This window comes from Pempheris klunzingeri, chromosome 2, assembly GCF_042242105.1.
Source record: "Pempheris klunzingeri isolate RE-2024b chromosome 2, fPemKlu1.hap1, whole genome shotgun sequence".
Taxonomy (NCBI): Eukaryota; Metazoa; Chordata; class Actinopteri; order Acropomatiformes; family Pempheridae; genus Pempheris; species Pempheris klunzingeri.
The window spans coordinates 19,129,049-19,149,743 of record NC_092013.1 but is presented as its reverse complement, the minus strand read 5'-3'; the positions used below and the strand labels follow the sequence as shown (position 1 = coordinate 19,149,743).

Genomic DNA, 20,695 nt, shown 5'->3' with positions numbered 1-20,695 from the left:
AGTTTTGTTTAACTTGGCAACTGCACTGCTTATTGATAAGTGCATATTAAAATAAATCTCATCATCATGTCAGGGTTAAATGATATAAGGATGAGGAGGTCTCTGTTGTTTATTTTAGGTGGCTCAGGTGCCAGATGGGTGCGGTTTGCAATAATACAATCAGGAGGAGAGAGATTACACAATCAAATCAAAGCTCCCAGAACTGAATACTGGGATTTTACTGCCTTGCAGATTTTGTTGCACCCCTCTCAATGGACTCCCACAGAGGTGCCTTATTGAGGAGTTGAAAATGTATCATACGTACCTATCAGTTTATTGTATATGCATATTTCTATGTCTTCCATTTGATGTTAAGACTGTCAAGCATCAACTAATTAGACAGCTTAATCCACCATTTTGAAGGCATTGGAAGTGTAGTAGATGTCTACTGCAGAGCAATGGATTTCTGCCAGCAGCTGTCTTATATAACAGTATTTAATACACAATATTTAAAGATGTATCATCATGTATAAGCATGGATAAACTGTCAACAACAGATGTCTGAGGGCTTGAAAAACTGGACTTCCTTAAGGCTTGACAGAACAAACATTCAAGTCTGGTCTTGATGTGAAAATAACCTCCTATTTAGCAATTATTAAGAAAAAGTAAATAGAAACTATATGAGCTCCTGAAATACTTAAGTTCTGTATTAGGTCATTTGAATGGATTCATTACAGGCCTCAGAGACCTGGAACACTTATTACTGACTTGCTATTTGCTTGACTTTGAGACGTGCTTGCTTTGGCAAGATATGACAGTTGACTTGAGCATTTGTTGATTGACTTGAGACCACACAAGACTTCAAAAAAAGCATCCAACAATCCGCAACCAAATCCGGAGTCGAGGTGGAGGGGTGGGGTGGGGGGCGCTCCATTAGATCAGAGATATCTTTTGGCTTTGGCTCACGAGAGACATCAGTTGAGTCATAATCCTGACTCAGGGTCGGACACAACATTAACAGCAAGCACTGGGAGTATCAGACTTGATGTGGCATGGCCGTAAAGGGTGTTCTTCATAACAAGTCATTGCATGTGAGGATTAAGGGAAGATTAAAGGCGAGGTGCATGAGATGGTGCTGGTGAAGGGAGTGAGTTTAATTTTACTCATTCCCTTGGCAACCTGCTGTGGGAACGCTCATTGATTACATAATTCATCCAGTTTAGGGAATAAATTATTGCTGTTTTTCAATGCAGTGAGGTAATGAGTGTGATACAGTAAATGTGCTTCTGATCAGTCCTACTGAAAGAGGTAACACTAAATAATGTGTTTCTTAGCTCATAAGTTAGAGGAACTTGAGCCGTCCCTTTGTGTATGTGTGAACCCACAGGAGTAGGTTTACAAGGCTTATTTCTAACCTTCCTCGTGTCTGTCAGACCTGCGATACTGAAACCTTTTGAGAGCAATAATCCTGTGCTGTTCGGTCTAGGTTTTGCCATGTAATAATAGACAATGCAAGTCCACGGAGAATGCATGTTTTCCAACTCTAGTTAATGCCATCTGCCATCTGTTTGCAGGTATGTGCCCACCCATTGTAGACATGGGCGGCTTGCCGCCATGTGATCCACTACTGGGTTTAAAAGCTTATGGCCCTCAGAGAAGGGCACAGTATACAATTCCCCATTGAACCACGTCTGCAGTGCACATCACACTCTGTGGGTAAGTTTCTGTGCTCTTCTCATATGCTTTTAAACATTAAATGGATGGATTGGTTCAAGTTCTATTATCCTTCAGACATGTGTGTTAAATCTCAGTCTGTTGTTTATGCTGTGTCACTCATTGGCCGTGCATTGGACTTACTTGTGCAGGTGGTGCATCCTAAACATGTCAGACACAGAGGATGCCGCATATGAGTAAGTAAATGGATCATTTCTGTAAAATGGAGAGTGATTATATCAAAGCAATGCCAGCACAGATTGAATCAATTGTAACAAAATATTTTTGGTGTGTGTTTTTTTTGTTTGTTTTTTTCTTCTGTCAGGGAAGAACGTAAGTCACTTTGTCAGTTCACTGAATCTGCACACATTGGCAACACAAGTCTTCACAGTTTGTAATTGAAGTGTCGTTACTCGGCTGCAGATTCAGACATCTGCTTGTTGTCAGTAAGAAATTCTGACCCGCTGGATGCTACACAGCTGCTTCACGTGCCATAATGCATGAATGCTGTGGTTTTGCTGCATGTAAACATATCAGAAATGCATTTATGGCCAGGTCAGTGTTTAATATGCGTGTGAAGTCCAAGCAGCTGACCTCTGCTCTTTACTTCTGTCTGTGTGTACGATGTGATGAAGAGGAGAATATTGCTGGTATGTACTTTAATATGAGCAATATCTACAAAAACAATGTAAAACTTTGTTTCTAAATGCATCAGCTCTAACAGGCTGGTTGGTTTTTTTTTTTCTCCCACTTTGTTACCTGCTTTACACACTTGAGCCTTGCATGCAAACATTCTTAGGTACTTAACACACTGCATCTGCTAAGCTGCTGGCTTCGACACACAGCATGCTGTATTTTTGGCATGTCAGTGCCACTGCTGAGGCAGCTGCTGTCCTTGAGCTGTCTTACCAGGCTGACCTTTGTTCTCTCAGTCAGTCGTCTCTCTCTCTCCGAGGCTGGAGACGGGTCACCTGGTATGAACATCCCAGTGGATCTCCCCTTTTAATTCAAATAGTGCAGTGGGTCGCCATCAAAGAGATAAAGAGTCGTACCTCTATTTCGGTCTACTTTGTGAGGCTGTCCGTGTGGGCCACTGTAGAGTCCCTGAAACTAAGCAGCACCTGTCTCCCTCTATGTGGAGTAGAGACGCTGTCAAAGAGCAATGTAAGTCAGCTTATGTTCTCAATAGAGGACCTTGGGGAAGATAGCGGCACAAGCACAATACCCACTTTCAATTTTTTGCCGGTTAGAGGCCCTCTAAATGCAGGTTGGCTTACCTTCTGTGCAGTGGAGTGAGGTTGAGTTACCCTCTGTGGCCACAGGGACTCTAGACTGACTAAAGGCTTAGTGTCACTTTTTCCCCACAAAGGCCCAAAGAGGAAATCAATGATGGGAACAGAAATCACAGCATTACTTTGCAAACAGTGCAGAGGCTAAATGCAACTGTGTGAAAACTGTTGGAATTCACTAACTTTCATTTTTGATCAACCTGATTTTTTTTAATTACATCTCCACAAGTTTGTGATAAAAGGAACATTTAAAATATAAGAGTGTCATTTGAAAGAAGCTGCATATCCTCCATAGCCCTCACTGCATAGTCGGGGGAATCAGTGAATCAGTGACACATTCTCAGATTAAAGGTTAAAATGAAAGGCCAGGATATAGAATATATGCAAAATGAAATAGTACAAAAAAAGAATAGAAGAAAATGCTGTGCACAAATATGTTGATGATAAAATGTTGTCTTGGTTTTGAACGCAAAAATGCATGTAGATGGTAGAAATACTGTTGATCTAAATCTAAATACTGTGTGAGATTGTCACATTGTTTGCCTGCTAACTGTACGTGCTTGCTTTGCACAGAAGAGGAGGAGGAATGGGAGGAGGAAGAGGTAGTAGAGGAGGAGGAGGAGGAAGAGGTAGTAGAGGAGGAGGAGGAGGAGGAGGAAGGTAGTACTGCTTATGCTAATATCTGTTTGCATGCATGCAATAAATAGACATTACTTTAACTGTTGTTACTGTTGGCAACCATGTGAGTCTGATGACAGTCATTAATACTTAGCTTTTTTACGAGCTGAGAAATAACAGCCTTATAATCAATTTAATGATTTACTTAGCTTAATATTTACACATAATGTGTCATTTCATATTTCATCATACATGTACATGGTTCGCAGTAGTTAGTGATAGTATATACCCTAACCCTATAATTTGATACTATATATAATCACATCAATGTGCTGTATACCTGCTGAAAATGCAGTAATTGTGAATATCTCCATTTCAAGTTGTACAGTGAGATTTGAAAAGGTAAATTTAACACTTGAACATGAATAGAAACTCATGTAGATACAGTATTTTAGATTTTCTACCTAAGACTGTCTGCGCACCAGGACCTGGGATCACTATAGAAAATAAGAATTGCCTTTTTGTACTTAAGTGTCAAAGAGAATTTATTACTCCGACACCCATAAATGAATCATATTCGAATGATTAACAAAATGAGCAAAACATTTGCTGTGGCAGACTGATGGACAAGATGGACAGCATATGAGTAATCTGTGATGATAATCTAAAGCAGTCTCCTCCAAACATGGCCACATACCTTTGTGGCTCCAGTCCATCAGCACTGACAGACGATGCTCTGATATGTTGCCTCAGTCGGCTGCTATGTGACTTAATACAATGCCGGTGTAAGCTTTATTCTCATTCTTATATCAGAGTAAAAACAACATGTTAATAAGAGATAATATAACAAATATAATAAAAAAAAACAACATGCATCCTTACAACCATATATACTTTTAGAAGACACTGTTCACCAGTGTCATCACTGTCAGCATGTCATTGTGAGCTCTCTGCACCTTTTCTTTATCACTCAATGTTGACTTTCCCCTGACCGTCTCATCTCTCAGCAGATGGTGCAGAGGAAAATGATGGAGGTATGTTACACAGAGGCTACGTGCGTGACTCAGGAAAAATGTTGCTCTGCGGACTTTAACATGCATGAAATTTTTTTTTAAATATCTCATCATCTAAAGATTTTACTTTGATTTTTCTTTTTATGGGTAAGAAGAAGACTCAAAGCCCAAGTCAAAGTAAGAACAAAGCTTACAAATATTAATATAACTCATAAACCATGACATACCATGACGTACCAAGATGAAAAGATTTTTATTTTCCCATCTTCTTCAGGCCTGGTTTTGTGCCCGGTTTGGCAGCTCCTAAAATCCCAGATGGTGAAAAAGTGGACTTTGATGTGAGTTCATCTCGGGACTGATCAAAGTTACACCTGCAAAACTGCCTTTTGGACAGATTTTTCACAAAATGTTTCGGTTCACATTTCGACCTCTTGCTGCAATTTCAGGACATTCATCGCAAACGGATGGAAAAGGACCTGACGGAGCTCCACTCTCTGATTGAAGCTCACTTTGAGAAGCGGAAGAAGGAGGAAGAAGAGCTCCTTAGCCTGACCGATCGCATTGTATGTTCACGTCGCGCTCTTCTACTGCAAAGTATCACATGTTCAGTCTCCAATATTATTTCATTTTAGAATAAAGTGGTTTCTTAAGGTCATATCTTAAGTCAGCGGGATTGGTTTTGGTCTTTTCTCTCCTGCTTCAGGACAAACGCAGGTCGGAGAGAGCAGAGCAGATGAAGATCAGGGCAGAGAGAGAAAGAGAACGGCAGAACAAAGTCGCTGTACGTATGTTTAGACAAATCACATTTACAGATTATAACTGTAAAACAGATTAACTTCCTAAACCCTGCAGGTATCCAAGGAGCAGCCATAGCAACATTTTGGAAACAGGTCGTGTTGCTGCTCTACCCCCAGGCCAATCCCACCTCTGAATTATACTTAACTTAATTATACTTTATTTTAATCAAATTCAGACAACGTAACATATCAAAATACTGTAGGCACCACGTCTTTTTTCCACCAGGAAGAGAAGGCGAGAAAAGAGGAGGAAGAGGCAAAGAAGAAAGCGGACGATGATGCCAGGAAGAAGATGATTCTGTCCAACTTGAGTTTCACTGGATACAAGGTGACGGTTTCCTTGTATTTAAACGTTGTAGACCGATAGAGGCACGTAACACGCTATGTAAGTACCTGTTTCTTCTTCCTGACCAGCAGACACAGACTGGGACAAAAAGACAAACGGAAAGAGAGAAGAAGAAGAAGATCCTGAGTGATCGACACAAAGAGTTAAACACTGATCACATGAAAGAGGACAAACTCAGGTAAAATAATCCGACCATGCGGCGTCATTCGTCATGTGAGCACTGTGAAATGCTCTCACTGTCTTGTGTGATGCAGGGAAAAAGCTAAGGAACTGTGGGAGTGGATCCGCCAGCTGGAGGCAGAGAAATTTGAACTTCAGTACAAGCACACAAAGCAGAAGTATGAGGTGAGATACCGAACGTTCTGTAAATGCTCAGCAGTGGCTTCATAATCGTGTTGACATCACTGAGTTTTCTTTTGATTCAGGGACTCGGGGACATTTACTTACATACAGAACTCAGCCAAAGATCACTCGTTTATCGGAAATAATAAATGAAGTAGTACAACAAAGTGAGGAGTGAGAGATATCAGTGTAATATGAGTTTAAAGAACACAGAAACAGTGAAGAGAGAAGTATGTTTGGAGGTTATTTAGCTAACTTCTTGTTTGTCACACATTTTACACGAGACTCTCTTAGTACAGTGAAATGGGATTTAAACAGTGTTACCACATCAAATTGCAGGAGCAACAGTTCATTCCATACACACTAGTTGCCTTTTGGCAGCTCTAGTTAGTTTAGCAAGTGTTTTTTCTCCATCACGTTGGGGTTCGACTACCGCTTTGTGTATGTGCTGGGCCAAGCTGTGTTACTAACAAGTAAGATCATCAAAATCTTTCAATTACACGGAACAGGTTGGAAAAGGTAGATACATTTATCTTCAGGTATCACTAGTTGTGGCTATCATACCAACTGGCTTTAACTTAACAGAGGATAGAGGGAAGTAACTGCAGTTTTAACATTTTTCTTTTCAGAAATTGCACATTCCTGTGGCATAATATTTTTAGAAATGTAAAACCAAAAAGTTAGATTCTCTTTTGACAAAATATTCACTGCAGTAAACACATATTTTCCACAGATCACCGTGCTGAGAAACCGGATCACTGACCATCAGAAGATGTAAGTCTATTGTATAATGGGTGCTCATATCACGGTATCACATATTACGGTTTTATTTAGTTCCTTCTATCACTTGCATTTTTGCCTTAAGTTTGACATGCAACTTCTTCATATAGTCGATCATCTCTTTTCATAACCGCTAATGTTAACCCCTGAGTTGTGTAAAAAAAAAAAAAAATACTTTTTGGACAACAGAGTGGACTTTCCATCAAGATGGATAGAAATACAATATCATACCAAAGTTGATACGAAAAGGCAGAAAGTTACATTAAAGTAGGCAGTAATCAATAAATCCTGCTCACACTCATACATCTGCCCTGATGGAAACCATTCACCTACATGTAGTGACCTCATTAAGTTTCCACCGCCTCCTATTTCAACCTCCCCTCAGCTTCTCCCACTGCACTCATCTCCATTTGTTTGAAGCGGCGTCAGTAACAGCTGTTTGTGCCAGCAGCCCAACAGCAGGACTAAAGTTTCCTAAGTACACCCGGCCAAACAGGACAGGGGAAACAAAAAGGACGAGCACATGAGAGGCGTTTTAACAAAGGGCAGGCTGGGGTATTTGAACAACATATATGCGCTCAGTCTCGAAGGAAAGACGGGCTGTAATGCAAGTACAACAGCTGAGAGATCTCATAACGGCCATGTGATATCATTTGTGTTAATGTAGCTCTAATTACACAGTGACCGGCCCCTGCTGCCATCCAAGTCATGCTACGATGAGGACTCGGCCTCTAAACAACACTTTAACAAGCTTATCATATTAGGTTTCCTGCACAGTGAGGCATTGGCTGTGCAAACCAGGAATGCTGCAGTACTGTAACTGATCATTTCAAACAAGTATCCCTGTGAAACAGAGCCTTAAACTATGCTTGACCCTTTTCTTTTTGTCTGAAACTATAAGAGCTGACAGCACTATAAGTTGTCACCGTTTCACCTACAGTTTATACATTTGTGTTCATAGGGGATCTGCAGGGGTCAGGTACCTCGGTAGCAACAGCAGATAAAGATAGCAGTCAACTATTTGGTAGCAAATCCCCTTCCAACAGCAGACTACTATGAAAAGCTTCCAGTAGCTGCAGAATCTGAGGCCAGCAGCAGCTTTCTGCTCCCAGCTGGGGGGTCTGATCCCCGCAAGGAGCTACGAGATGATTATTCGGGGAGAAAATTAGAACAAACTAAATTCTTAAACACTAAATTAGGCTTATTTTTCTCTAATCTTTGCTTTTTTTTTTTCAACTTTTTTCTTCTTCTGTATAATTTTACCTTTTGTGACGTAAAAAATATAAAGCGAAAAAAAAAAAAAAATGCAGGTATGGCAAAATTCTGAACTATGAGCATAAATTGCTTCAAATAAAATGTTAATGACATTAAATCCAAATGTTAAGACTGTTGTTCGTGGCCTCATACACCTGCGTCTGACCTTTACCTTCTATGACAAGAATTTACTTAAAATAATTTACATTTCAAATGCAGCTACATACTTATTTGCATCGGTAGAATACATTAAATTCGGAGTCCAAACAGCAGAAGCATCTTAAAATACGTGGTTCAACACACAAATATATTTCCCATGGAAGGGAATCAACAAGGTTCAGTGTGCATTACAGGTTCTGTAGGTTATGTGCTGCCTCGTGAGACGGAGCTGTGCTGACTTTCGTTTTATTCACAGTTCAAAGGGAGGCAGAAGCAAGCGTGGCCTGAGGAAGTAACATCTGTCAACCTGAGAAATACTGGCAACGTCTGACTTCCATGAAATTATTTACAGCAACACAAACCGCAGAGAAATGCAATGCTATCGAAATACTTGAACAAGCAAGAACAAACTGCTGCAAAATGCTCTTAGATCTGTGAGAGGAAGTGCATGCGGAGTTCATATGCATGAATGCAGCCGTTTGGTAAGAAAGTCTCTGAACAGGCAGCTTGTGTTTATTTAATAGGGATTTTACAGGTGTGTAGCCCATTATTCTGACTTTAGTATCCACTAAACCTGTCATTAATTGAGTACTAAAAGTGAAACTGAGACTAATTGTTCTTGTGTGTACAATTTTGTGGTTGTAATGAATTAAAAAAAAAACAAACAAACAAAAAAAAAAAAAAACTTCAAATCGGAAAGAGCGTCCTCTTTCTCTAAAGTCTTTGGTTCCGTCACTCGTGGGAACTTTAAGAACACTGACTCAGAGGTAAATTTTAAAAAAAGCCACTCCACAAAATGGCTTTGCCAAACCTGTTCATGAGTAGTTTACTTTGGCAACCAAGACATGATTTTTACTTTTATTTTCTCTCTAGCTTTTGCTATTACACATCCAGGCATGCTTAATGTGTGCCCACAGTATTACTGATTTTCTATTAATGATCACATAAATCTATCAACGCAAAATAAAACGATTATGAAAAAAAAGATCGGCTGAGCCAGAAGCCTCGTAAATCTAAATATCACCCACGACCCCACAGTTCCCTCATGGCTGTTGGCTGGATTATGTGGTTTGAACTGTAGGGGACCGAAGTTCAGTTTGGCTCAGCAATTACATTATGCACAGAGCGCAACAACAGCTGCAGTGTCTGGCTCTAAGAGCTCTTAAACCTCACAACATAAATTATACGGGTGTGGTAAACTGAATTTGAAAGATGTGTTTTTATTCTGCCCCACAGCATTTGAAACTCAGCAGCTAAAACCTAAAGGGATTTGATGAAACTCATGTGCTGCACTAGTGACCAATTGATAATGAACTGAGATTCTAAGATCTATTGATTATTCGCATATTATTAGTGACCTTTACAGCTTTATTGACACTTTTTGGGACAATACAAATAATTTTATGATCACAAACATACATAGGATTAAAGATGGAGGCACCACCAACAAACGGTTTCTTTACAAAATGTAAACAAACATCACTGCTTTAAACAATCTCACTATTTTTATAGCAAACTTAACAGATTCGGTCCTCTGTTATCTACTGAAAGTTCATTTTTTCATCATCATTTTTACTTTGTTGCATTACATTAAAAAAAGAAAAAGCTATTTCAGTGCAAAATAAAATCTCAACTCTTATCTTATTAGCTACAAAGCAAACTAATAGTACCAGACTGTCCATTTGCAAGCACAGACACAAGATTTACATTAAAAGACTTAACACTTAAAAAAAAAAAATCTTTAAGCAAAGCCAATAAAAACTTGCAGTCTGATTGCTACTAGCATGTTACATCTTAACCTTCACCCTTTATTTCCTACAAAGAAAAAGTAACCTTACAGCATGTACAGGGCTAATGATGTAACCTTTTGTTGAAGGAAACATAAGATGCAAACATGTAAAAAATCTGTGTGAAGTCTTTGTGAAATGAGAAACAGGAGAGGATGCCGTCCAGCCTCAGTGCGTTTGCGCCTCGTGCTCTCGCAGAGGACTTGCAGATGAGTTACATCGGTAAACAGCTTTCAGAGATCCGTGGAGGCAGCGGCGTTAATCAACAACTTGAAACGACTTATGCGCTGCCATGGTGATGTCATTCACAAACGAGGACTTAGTCATCCCTTGCTGTAGGACAGATAGTCATCAGTATCAACAGGCCTCAGCATTTACAATGAACTTGCTTTAAGTAACAAACCCATGAAATAATATGAGCTGTGCTCACGGCAATTTTGTAGTAATGCACCTTTTCGGTTATGCACCTTTCTTTGGTTGGGGTTGAAATGTGTGCGTACCCTCAGAAGCTGTCGCACATGTGCACACACTCCTGCAAGTGCTTCCTCGAACCTGAGATACTAGATTCCTCAGCCATATTACTTCTTCTGTCTCGTGCGCATTCACAGAGCATAATCTGAGAACACTGCCTAATCCCTCACCCTTTCTCCCTCTGTTTCTCACAAATACCTGAGAGAGGTGTGGACCTTTGAGCTGAGAGTAGGACACACCCAAACCATGACAGATCTTGGCACTCAGGGTTAAACTTCGACTCACCTTTTTCAGGAAGCTCTGTAAGTCCTTTTCTGACCAGAGGTTGTAGAGAAGCACGGCTGCAGCTTTTTTGGATTTGGGGAAATATCTTAAAGAAGAGGAAAGAATTGCTAAAGATTAGTTTGGACCACAAAACACAGATCCAGGATGAGCCATAGGTGTACCCTGTATATTCAATAATCTTATCAAATGCATATTCTGCCTCTCTGCTCACATGCGACCTTACTCGTTTCGGCTGAGATCTTTCAGTGAGTTTATCAGGTTGTTGTTTAACAAGTGCTTGCCCATCTCAGGCTCCTTCATTAGCAGGTAGTTTGCACTGCGGCAGGCCATGGCCAGCGTGTCATCAGACTCATTCCCTTCCTTGGTGCCGGCGCTGAGAATGCCCAGCAGCTCTGGGAGGGCTTTACGTGCTTCAGTAACAAGACAAGCAGAATCCACTGGCTGTTTAACACAAGCAAACGCACATCCTTTTTCAAATGAAGGTTTTGTCTTGCATGTGCTTACCTAGGGCATTGTGCAGGTTGGGGTTCTTGGCCAGGTTTCCTACCAAAGCCACTGTGTTCCTCTGCAGGTTGACTCTGTTTGACTTTAAAAGGGGACTGATAACCGTCAGGCCATTCAGTTTCTGCACAATGATCTGGCTCATTACACCAGAGACCTGTGGATACAGAAAACCATACAAGCTCCTTGTATCCTCCTGGTATGCATATATCACTTTTATAAACTTAAAAGTTGACCTAAAAGTTTTTCAGCACATTTTTTTTCTTACAATTCCCTCATGAGCAGTGAGGTTCTGCATCGCTCCACAACAGGCTTCATGTGTTTCTTCTTGCTGGCTCGATCCAAGCAAAGACAGGTAACTCTGCAGAGTTTTGGAGTGGATCAGCCAACCTGCCCCAGTGGGCTGTGGATCCTCAATGACTGGGAAGTCAAAGTGGCGCTGGACAAGAGAGGGGACAAATTATCCTAAATATATAGCTGCTACTGCATTTCCATTGATCTATAATCTATATCTGAATGATTTGTAAAATGGTGCTACATGCAACACAGTGAAGCTTGATGTGGGTTTTACCTCATGTAAAGATTTAGAGTAAATGGTAAGACCTTGGTAAGACATTCAGAGCACAATGCCTCACACTTTCATGCCAAGCATTTGAAAAGCTGACATGTAATTGTAACTGCCATAATGCTGCTAGTAACAAGTCTGCCTTAGGAACAGGCTTAAAAGAAAAGATGAGCACTGACAGATACTGTCTAGACAAAATGACAGGCACTTATGGGGATTTTCCTACAAGAATTTCTGGTCTGATGCCATAATTAAAAGCATCCCTTGGGCACTGTGTGAATATTGGTCTCTCTTCGCCTCACCTCAAGTTCTGGCAATTTGTTCTGTGGACTGAAGCAGCTGATGGGGCCGGCGTCACCCTGACTGGGGTTCCTGTTGACCGTCTTGGCCAAAGCCGTCATCCTGCTGAACAGAGCAGGAGCCTCGGCCTCCAGCTGGAACGTCAGGTTGTGCAGGATGCACACGCAGTTCTCTACGGACTGCACAACACTGAACGTGAGGGCACACGTAGGACTCAGAGTAACGTGTGTGAGTGTGTGTTGGACTCATCCTGACTAATGCATTAAATGATGACTTCTTCAGACTCGCACTGAGATATTCAACCAATAATTAAGCTGTAATACAGAAATTCACATGCAAGTTAGATTACTTTCTATATAGTGCATTGAAAGATCCCAATAATTAAGTTGTAATACAGTAGAAAGGGTTATTAAAGCCACATACTACAGCGCTGTAGAGAACATAACCACATTATGACTGAGCTTTGTCTTTTATTGCACTAGAACCCCTCTGCAAGCCACAATAGGCAGCTACATAATAGCTGCTTAACTCCAACCTGCAGCTCCTCACTATAGTGATGAAGGGTTTTTTTTTTTTTTGTTCATTTTCCACATGAAGGTGTGACGCTCATATGAGGGAGGGAGAGAGCAGGAGTGAAAGAGGAACACACAGACAGAGAGACAAATTGCACGATTAACAGTGTAAATAAGCATTGTTCTTTCTCTTGCTTACCTTATCATCTGGGTTTCCTGCTTCCACGCGGTCTTTAACGTAACCGGCCAAAGAGTCGACCAGACCTCGACATTTTCTCATCGTCTGTCTGTTGCTTTGCTTCGTGCTGCTTAGGTTTCTGGTGGAAACGAAAATGTAACATGTTAAATAATGTTTTGATTCATTTAAGAGTATACAGACACATTACTGTGAGAGATACTCTTGGCAAGCATAAATGGTATATTTTACCAAGATCATAGCCACTGCTATGAGTGTGGAAAAGTAATATTTAAAGTCCAAAAATTATACAGCATGTCATCCCGGTACGACACAGGTAATGTTTTACATCACAGCCACCTGATGGCTGATGTAGTACAAGATGACTATTCTCAAGCTAATATCATGATTGATGGTGATGTTATACATTTACATTCACAATTGTTTGAAAGCCTTTAGACTTTAAAAGCAGCAGCTCTGACAGAAAGGCTTATTTCATGGTGCAGACAGGCTTGGAAAGATTTGGAAAGATTCAGATTCAAACTATGTACCACGAGCTCAGCTCTATAGCAGCACAAACTACAGCTCCTATATGAGCATAACGTTCAATCAACATCATATTTAAAGAAAAAAACACTTTCTGTAGGAAATCATTTCTTAAAACATGCCAAATTATACACAATTCCCTAATGTATGCTTAATATTTACAGCTGTATCTATGCATTTAGTGCTTGGCTCAGAGTTTGGCTACACAGGTAATAATAATAACCCTTATGAGAGCTAAAGCAAAGACGCTGAGGTGATATCAGGTGCTTATCAGGTGTTGCATTTTTCTGCTTGCCTTAGACATCCGGTAGTGTGAAAGAAGACCTCGGGGTCACGGTTAGTCTGGTAAGGACCTGCTGTGTGAGGCAGGATCACACGCTCCATTAAGACAGGCAGAGCACTCTTCAGCAGGTCAGGCTTCAGGCTGTCTAAAGAGGACAAATTCCACAGGAGACCTGGAAAGAAAACAAAAACCACAGCCGATTAAGCATCAAGAGGATACAATATTGATGCCTTTGGTAAAAATATAAGAAGTCATGCTGATTTTATAGGTTTAAGGTTTTTGTACATTTGATGGTATCAAATATTGTAAGTACAGGAAAATCTGTACTTGGCCTTAGAGGCCTTGGAGTGTTGGCCTTAAAACAGGCCTAAGTCTTTTTTGTAATATTGAGATCAGTTATCGTTTATTAAATGCTTCAAATGTCAATGGTTGCATATATCAACACCAACTTGTACCTGTCAGCTGTTTCTGTGTTTCTACAGAGTCGCTATCTCTGAGCAGAGCCACAGCCTCTGTGATGCCACCGCAGTGATGGATCTCCTCCTTGTTATTGTTGTTTTTAAAGGACAGGTTGCGGAGGGCGGCCGAGGCCGTCTGGCTGACTTGTGAACTGGGGCTGCGCAGCAGACGCACCAGGGGAGGGATCCCATTGAGCTTCAACACCTGCGAGACAAGAAAGCTTCAGGAGCTGAACAACACAGTAATTTACCTCGATGCAAATCATGATTTATTCCACACGAAGCCTGTATTTTCTGTGATTACAATGTGTAAGATAATACTCCACTTTGTGAAAAGACATAAAAAATTTTTTTAAAAAAAACATATCAGCAGCAAGGCTACAATACAAACTGGGAAAAGTGGGCAGGTGCCCAGGGCCCCAAGGCCCCTAGGAATAAACCTAGGATTAATGCATGTTAAAGTTAGGATCCTTAGGATTTTTATCTAATCAAATCATGTTTTTGATAACATGTAGTATCAGCAGTTTGACCAACAGGCATTCAATGCATTTTTTTTTTATCCTGTATTTATCTCTCTGTATGCCAGTTTTTATTGTTGCTGGTGGACTCCGGCAGTCCCGTGCAGCAGATAGACTGATCCCTGCTGAGTAATCACAGCCATGCTGTTTATCGCTAAATAACATTACTGTTTGTCAGCCCTGGACGTAGCACAGCTATCGTCAGACCCGTGTGTTATCTTTACTGTCGCCAAACTTTCAAATCCAAGCAAATGTATACAAGCTAATTCTGAGCGGAGAAAGCTGTTTTTACACACAATATGTGTACTGCTGGCAAAATGACCCATGTTACCATCACATGCCACTGAGAATCCATGTGAGTGGGTAATATTGTGGAATCTCTGTTCAGTTGGTTTTGGTAAATAACCAAGTTGTTTGAAAGTTTGTTTAGAAATATGCCCCAACAAAGTGCAATAAACTAAAACAGGTCCTCTTACAATAACACATCATCTTGTGGCTCTGTGACGTTGACAGAGCAGAGAGTGTCAAAATCTAGATTTAAGAGGTTACAACTGGTTACCCCGAGCAGGTTAATTCAACCATGGCCAGCAAGACCTAATTTGAGAATGGGGTACATAGATAATGATTGACATTTCCACACTGAATCTTTGGTTACACTCAGGTGTCTGACAGTATGACAGGATGTTAAGATGATGAGACAAACCACCTCCTCTTTGGCCTTGTCGTCAATGAAAGTGTTGTGCTGTATGTAGGAAGCGCCGCAGTGCTGATACGTCTCGTCGTTGGAAAGAAACTCCACAGCCTCCTTCATAGTGATGTCAGCACCGACTCCACTGTTGCCATTTGACCTGGAAGAAAATCGGAATGATTTCTCCACTGAAATACTTCACTCATCTGATTTGTGATTAATAAAATGAGATGTTTTCCTACTCACCCAGACTCTCCTTTGCTTTTCGAGGCGCTCTCGCTAACGGGAGGCTTTGGGGGTGATTTGGACACGTCAACTTGGCTGTAGACCAACTGGGTGTTTGATCTGGTCTGCCCTGTGCCGTTCATAGTGTACTGAGGCTGAGGCTGAGGCTGAGGCTGGGGAACGGTGCCCATTATAAACTGACTGGTGGCCTTTTCAGCCCTGTAGGCGCTCTTGTTGGAAAGCGGTATCTGCGGAGGACCAGAGCGTTTCAGCACAGAGTGCCGCCAGGCCAGATCAGGCTCACTGCGGCTGGTGTAGGACTGACCGACCGCCATGGAGCTGAACGGGGCGTAGCTCCTTTCATATCGATAGGCAGACCCTGCTGTGTTCCTCTTCACACTAGATCCCTTAATATTGTTGACAGCTTTCCGGTTGATGGTTTTCTCTAAGTTGAGCTGCAGATACAGATCAATCAATCAATCTTTATTTATATCGCACCAATTCACAACAGCGTTATCTCAAGACGCTTTACATAAAGAGCAGGTCTAGACCAAACTCTTTAATTAAGAGAGAGACCCAACGATTCAGGAATTCAAAATTAAAAGATTCAAGAATCCCCACATGAGCAGCATCAGATATCATACTGAGCAGCAGAGGCAGGAAGAACTCCCCTTTAACGGGAAGAAACCTCGAACAGACCCAGGCTCAATGTGGGCGGCTTCTGTCAGGCTCCATGTTGGGTGGAGGTTGGTGGAGAGAGAGAGAAAAACACAACACAAACAGCAACCAACATACTAACAGTGACTATAGCACTAACAACAGGAGTGTGACTACAAAATTTGCATTAGCAATATGGCAATATGCCAAAGAAAACATGTGTTTGTAATGAAAGATAATCTGGTCTTGTGAAGGCGTATGTCACCAGCAACAAATCAAAGAGGAGGAGTGATAGGGAGCAGGCAGTGACAAATTAAATTGTGAAAGAACTTTTTGGTGTGCAGCTGTGGGTGGGTTATATGAATGCCAGGCAGCCTGTACAGGAGAGGCTGGTAAACACATTTCAATGTGATGAGACACAAAGAAAAGTGAGAAAAGTAAACAGGGAACTGCACGTTTCTTATCACCGGTGCTGTATTCACACATTCACAATGCATTAATGCTGTACTAAAGTGCAAAAGGAAATTCTTGTGTTATTTCTACAACAAGGACGCGTCACAAAGTGGTGAAATATAACACTTTCACAGGGAATTACCTGTGAGCCCTGAGTGCTTCCCTCAGACCACAGCTGTGGGCTGTGAACTAAAGAGTCCCCCCTCATGCTACCCACTACTTTAAGAAAGTGTTGAGTGGCCACCAAAAGAGTTTATACGGTTTTCATTTCATATTTTCACATTTCATTTATTCATCTTAAACGTGCAATACTTGATTCTGTTGATTGATTCATCAATTGGTTGGCAGAAAGTCATAGGAATTTCTCATGTAAAAATGAAAATAAGAGTCAAACATGTAGAAATAAAAATTTCTTTAAAATAAGTGTTCATATAATAAATCTATTTAAATATTTAACTTGTATAAAAACCAAAAGATATCAGGTACTGTCCTCTGTGGTAGCCACAGCCCTGCCTGAGAGTCATAGTATTTTCTCTAGGACGACACTGTGATGACAATATTACCAGGAAAGTCAGGTCATCCGGTCAGTGGTGTGATGGACACATAATAAGCTCCATATCTTACAGCTTTAGAAAAGCCATTCCCGAAGAAGACGCTTCCATCTGGTGTGCTCCACGGTGACTTCAAGCCATCTACAAACACGGCGTCATTCACTGGGCCTGAGGACAAATGTGGAAAGTTATCAGCTATTATCATGTACACCGCATACCTGAGATCAGTGTCACAGATTTATTGCCCTGAAGAAAGAGGAAAAACACCTATCACCTATTCAGTCTTTGGTTCATCCTAGTAGTACTAAATAAGAAGTCTAAACCGGCCTTTAAATGGTAAATGGTCTGTATTTGTATAGCACCTTTCTAGTTATTTCAACTACTCAAAGCGCTTTACATGACATCCTCATTCATACAGGAGGGATCTAATTTGGAGGAGACTATTCTTTCATACAAGTTGGGGTTCAGTGTCTTACCTTCTGATTGAGGGACGACCCACTTTACCACTGAGCCACAGCCGCCCTTTAACACTCTAACTGGTATATAGTAGGATTACTTAATCATCTCATTACTTATTTAGACTAAAACTAGTCAACTTTGAACATATTCAGTCTAAAAACACTGGGGAAAGCATTAAATAGTGGAACAAAAAAAAATACTAAAGTCTGCCAATCCAATTCAAAGATAGCTAAATAAATATGGATAAAAACGAAACTGGGGTCCATTTCCTTCAGGGCTTTAGCCGGGATTTCCAAAATAATGACTAATACCACCCCCCCCAAAAAAAAAATAAGCAAAGAAAATATAAGGTGGCCATATTTTTTGTACTCATCTGAATTCTTCCAAATGTTCCTCTTCTCATATTAAATGATATTTTCTGCACATTTCATTTAAAAGGAGCACTTCCTTGAAGGAAACTTCCCTAATTTTAAAAACATTTTTTTTTTTTTTTTTTTAAAAATCACCAAAGTAACAAACTGTAAACTCCGACAGCACCACTGTAATTCCTCTTTTAATTACATTCATTCTGATTAGTTAGATAAAGCATTACAGATGTATTGCCAAAGTAACCCCCGCCCCTCCTCAGAAAACAAACCAGCCCTTGCTGGGGCCCATTGTCTGCTCTCACTTGTTGGAGATAAAGAAGTAGATCCACTCCTGCTGCTGAAATGCCTCCCCTTGGTCCTCCTCATGGTCTGCACTTGCTCCAGGACGCGCCGCGGGCCTGAGCGGCACTGGTGCGCGGAGGGCAGAGCCAGAGACGTGTCGTCCACATTCCCGATGGAAATGGCCGATTTCAGCGGGTCCACGCTCGTCATCTTGCTTCTCCTCTCCCAGGGTGGAACAGTATCCACAGGACCGTGTGAGGTAATAAAAGCGCACCTTGCCCTGCTCCGCCCGGTCAGACCGCGCCCCGTCAGGAACAGGACGCCTCCCGGACCGAGCTGCGGGCTGCTGTCGACTCTCACTCTCTGCACGCCCTCTTTGCTTGTCTGAACAAACACCACTGGGTTGGTAGTGGACATGTGCAGCTGTTTGATGTGACAAACCAGCTCAACCACCATCTGGTGTGATTGTTTCCCTACTTGGATGACTACTTGGGTTTTATACTACTTTATTCCTGCTTCACTATATTTGCAGGAGGTAAATGTTGGTCTCACTCCACTGCAGTTTGACTGCTAAAGATATCTCCCAAAATCCATCATAAGTTCATACAAAAATAATATTTAGTTATCATTTACAACATAAATGTGTGCCTACAAATTATAATGAGTCATTAATGATTAATTCATGTTATGTTAGATGATCCAACAGTGTCAGAATACTCCAGTAAAAGTAGACGAGTACACAGCAAAATGTACCATAAGGATTAAGAGTAAAAAGACTAGTTTGGCAGTGAAATGACATCTGTGGCTGATTTATTATTACAAATGACACAATTAGATTTTTAATGTTGAAGTGAAGCTTCTTTGAACTATTTTATGTACAGTTAAATTAGTTCAGTGGTTCCCAACCTGGAGATGAACCTGAGAGGTCTCGACACGATTAATGGAGCTGGAAACAGAAAAAAAATAATAAATTAAATATTATTGGATGATATTGAACAATTTTACCTCTTTGGGAAGTTGACGGTCATTTAACATTTATTTGAATAAAGCTCATTTGAAAGGGAAAAACGCTCACTGATAAAACTGCTTTTTTGTGAACAGTCACAAGCCAACAAGGTCCAAAACTACTGCTTCAGTCTTTAACAATGTTTACTGCAGTTATCAAATGTCATTTTATGCAAAATCTTAATCTTAAAAGTAACTAGTGCAGTAAAAAGCACATTTCCCTCTCAGTGGAGTACATAACATGTAAAAAAGTTTTACTTAGCTACTTTCCAACTCTATATGTTTTATAATAACAGTACTTTGATGTTTGAAGTACATTTTGCTGATAATACTTCTGTGCTTTTAAGAAAAAAAATTTTTAATGCACAACTTTTACTCATGATGGAGAAATTTCACATTATCTTGGTACTTAAACTTCAGTTAACGATTGTAGTTTCACATCAGAGCGGCTGCCACTCCTGAGCCTTCCTATCGTCGAGAAACGGGTCAATGAAGGCTTCACTTCATCACGCTGCGCCGCATAAAGTTCATTATAGGCCACTACAGCCATTCATTGCAGCCATGTCACAATTAAGGGCCTCGGCTACAACTAACCAAACAAAATGTTGCACAATCACCACACGATGAGGGCGGATAAGGAAAGAGTCACACAAAAGGCCCTCAGACGCAGAGATGTAGATTAGAAGTGAGGTGATAAGTAAAAGTGGGTTCACCCTCCACTACAGATCTCAGACCTGCTCACAGTGAATGTTATTCCACCTTAACTGCCAATACAGCAAGAGCTGAAAAATGATGCCATCCTAGTACACTGCAAGGTAAGATCAGTGCTTGTGCTTTTTTTTTTTTAGCAACACTATTAAAACTGGTTAATAGAATAATATAGTGAGCATAAGACATTAGATGCAGTCCAAACAGAATCCATTTATCATCAGGTAGTTTTCAGCTTCAGGGTCAGAGAAAAGGCCAGAACAATTTTACAAAGAACATTTTATGAAAACATCAACTAACTTTCCTAACTGAAGAAAAGGAAAATGAGAGGAAATACAGGGCTCTCACCTGTCTCCCTAACAGATCACAGGAGAAACAAGGAATCAAAAGAAATGGCGTCTCACCCCGACATCTACCCGGGACTGCTTTTAGTCTACATTTACAATAATCACACTGGAGGGGAGTTAATTCTAAGTCATCCCTAAACACAAGGCGGCACAGCAGGGTCCGGCTGGGAACCGGGAAGGAGAAGGAGTGGAGTCGGGCTCGGCAGGTGCCATTTTAAAGCAGGCGCTATCAGGGCCCCAGCCAATCAGCAGCCACCACCT

At 40.9% G+C, this 20,695-nt stretch overlaps 2 protein-coding genes across 2 annotated transcripts; one reads left to right on the top strand and one right to left on the bottom strand.

The window, feature by feature from the left end:
* Positions 1-4,610: 4,610 nt before the first annotated feature.
* LOC139210584 (troponin T, cardiac muscle isoforms-like) lies at positions 4,611-8,920 on the top strand. Its single transcript, XM_070840647.1, has 10 exons — positions 4,611-4,633; positions 4,765-4,789; positions 4,887-4,950; positions 5,059-5,175; positions 5,316-5,393; positions 5,636-5,737; positions 5,824-5,933; positions 6,010-6,100; positions 6,831-6,871; positions 8,547-8,920. The coding sequence occupies exons 4-10, from the start codon at positions 5,077-5,079 to the stop codon at positions 8,584-8,586; spliced, it is 561 nt and encodes a 186-aa protein (XP_070696748.1). The 5' UTR covers positions 4,611-4,633; positions 4,765-4,789; positions 4,887-4,950; positions 5,059-5,076; the 3' UTR covers positions 8,587-8,920.
* A 976-nt stretch (positions 8,921-9,896) lies between these two features.
* Positions 9,897-18,589, bottom strand: pkp1b (plakophilin 1b). Its single transcript, XM_070845084.1, has 13 exons — positions 18,395-18,589; positions 17,339-17,433; positions 15,626-16,059; positions 15,398-15,539; positions 14,171-14,378; positions 13,728-13,887; positions 12,911-13,028; positions 12,202-12,378; positions 11,603-11,773; positions 11,338-11,491; positions 11,057-11,243; positions 10,834-10,918; positions 9,897-10,410 (listed from the first exon to the last, which is right to left on the bottom strand). Exons 1-13 carry the CDS (start codon positions 18,582-18,584, stop codon positions 10,336-10,338), a joined length of 2,196 nt encoding a protein of 731 aa, XP_070701185.1. The 5' UTR covers positions 18,585-18,589; the 3' UTR covers positions 9,897-10,335.
* Positions 18,590-20,695: the final 2,106 nt, after the last annotated feature.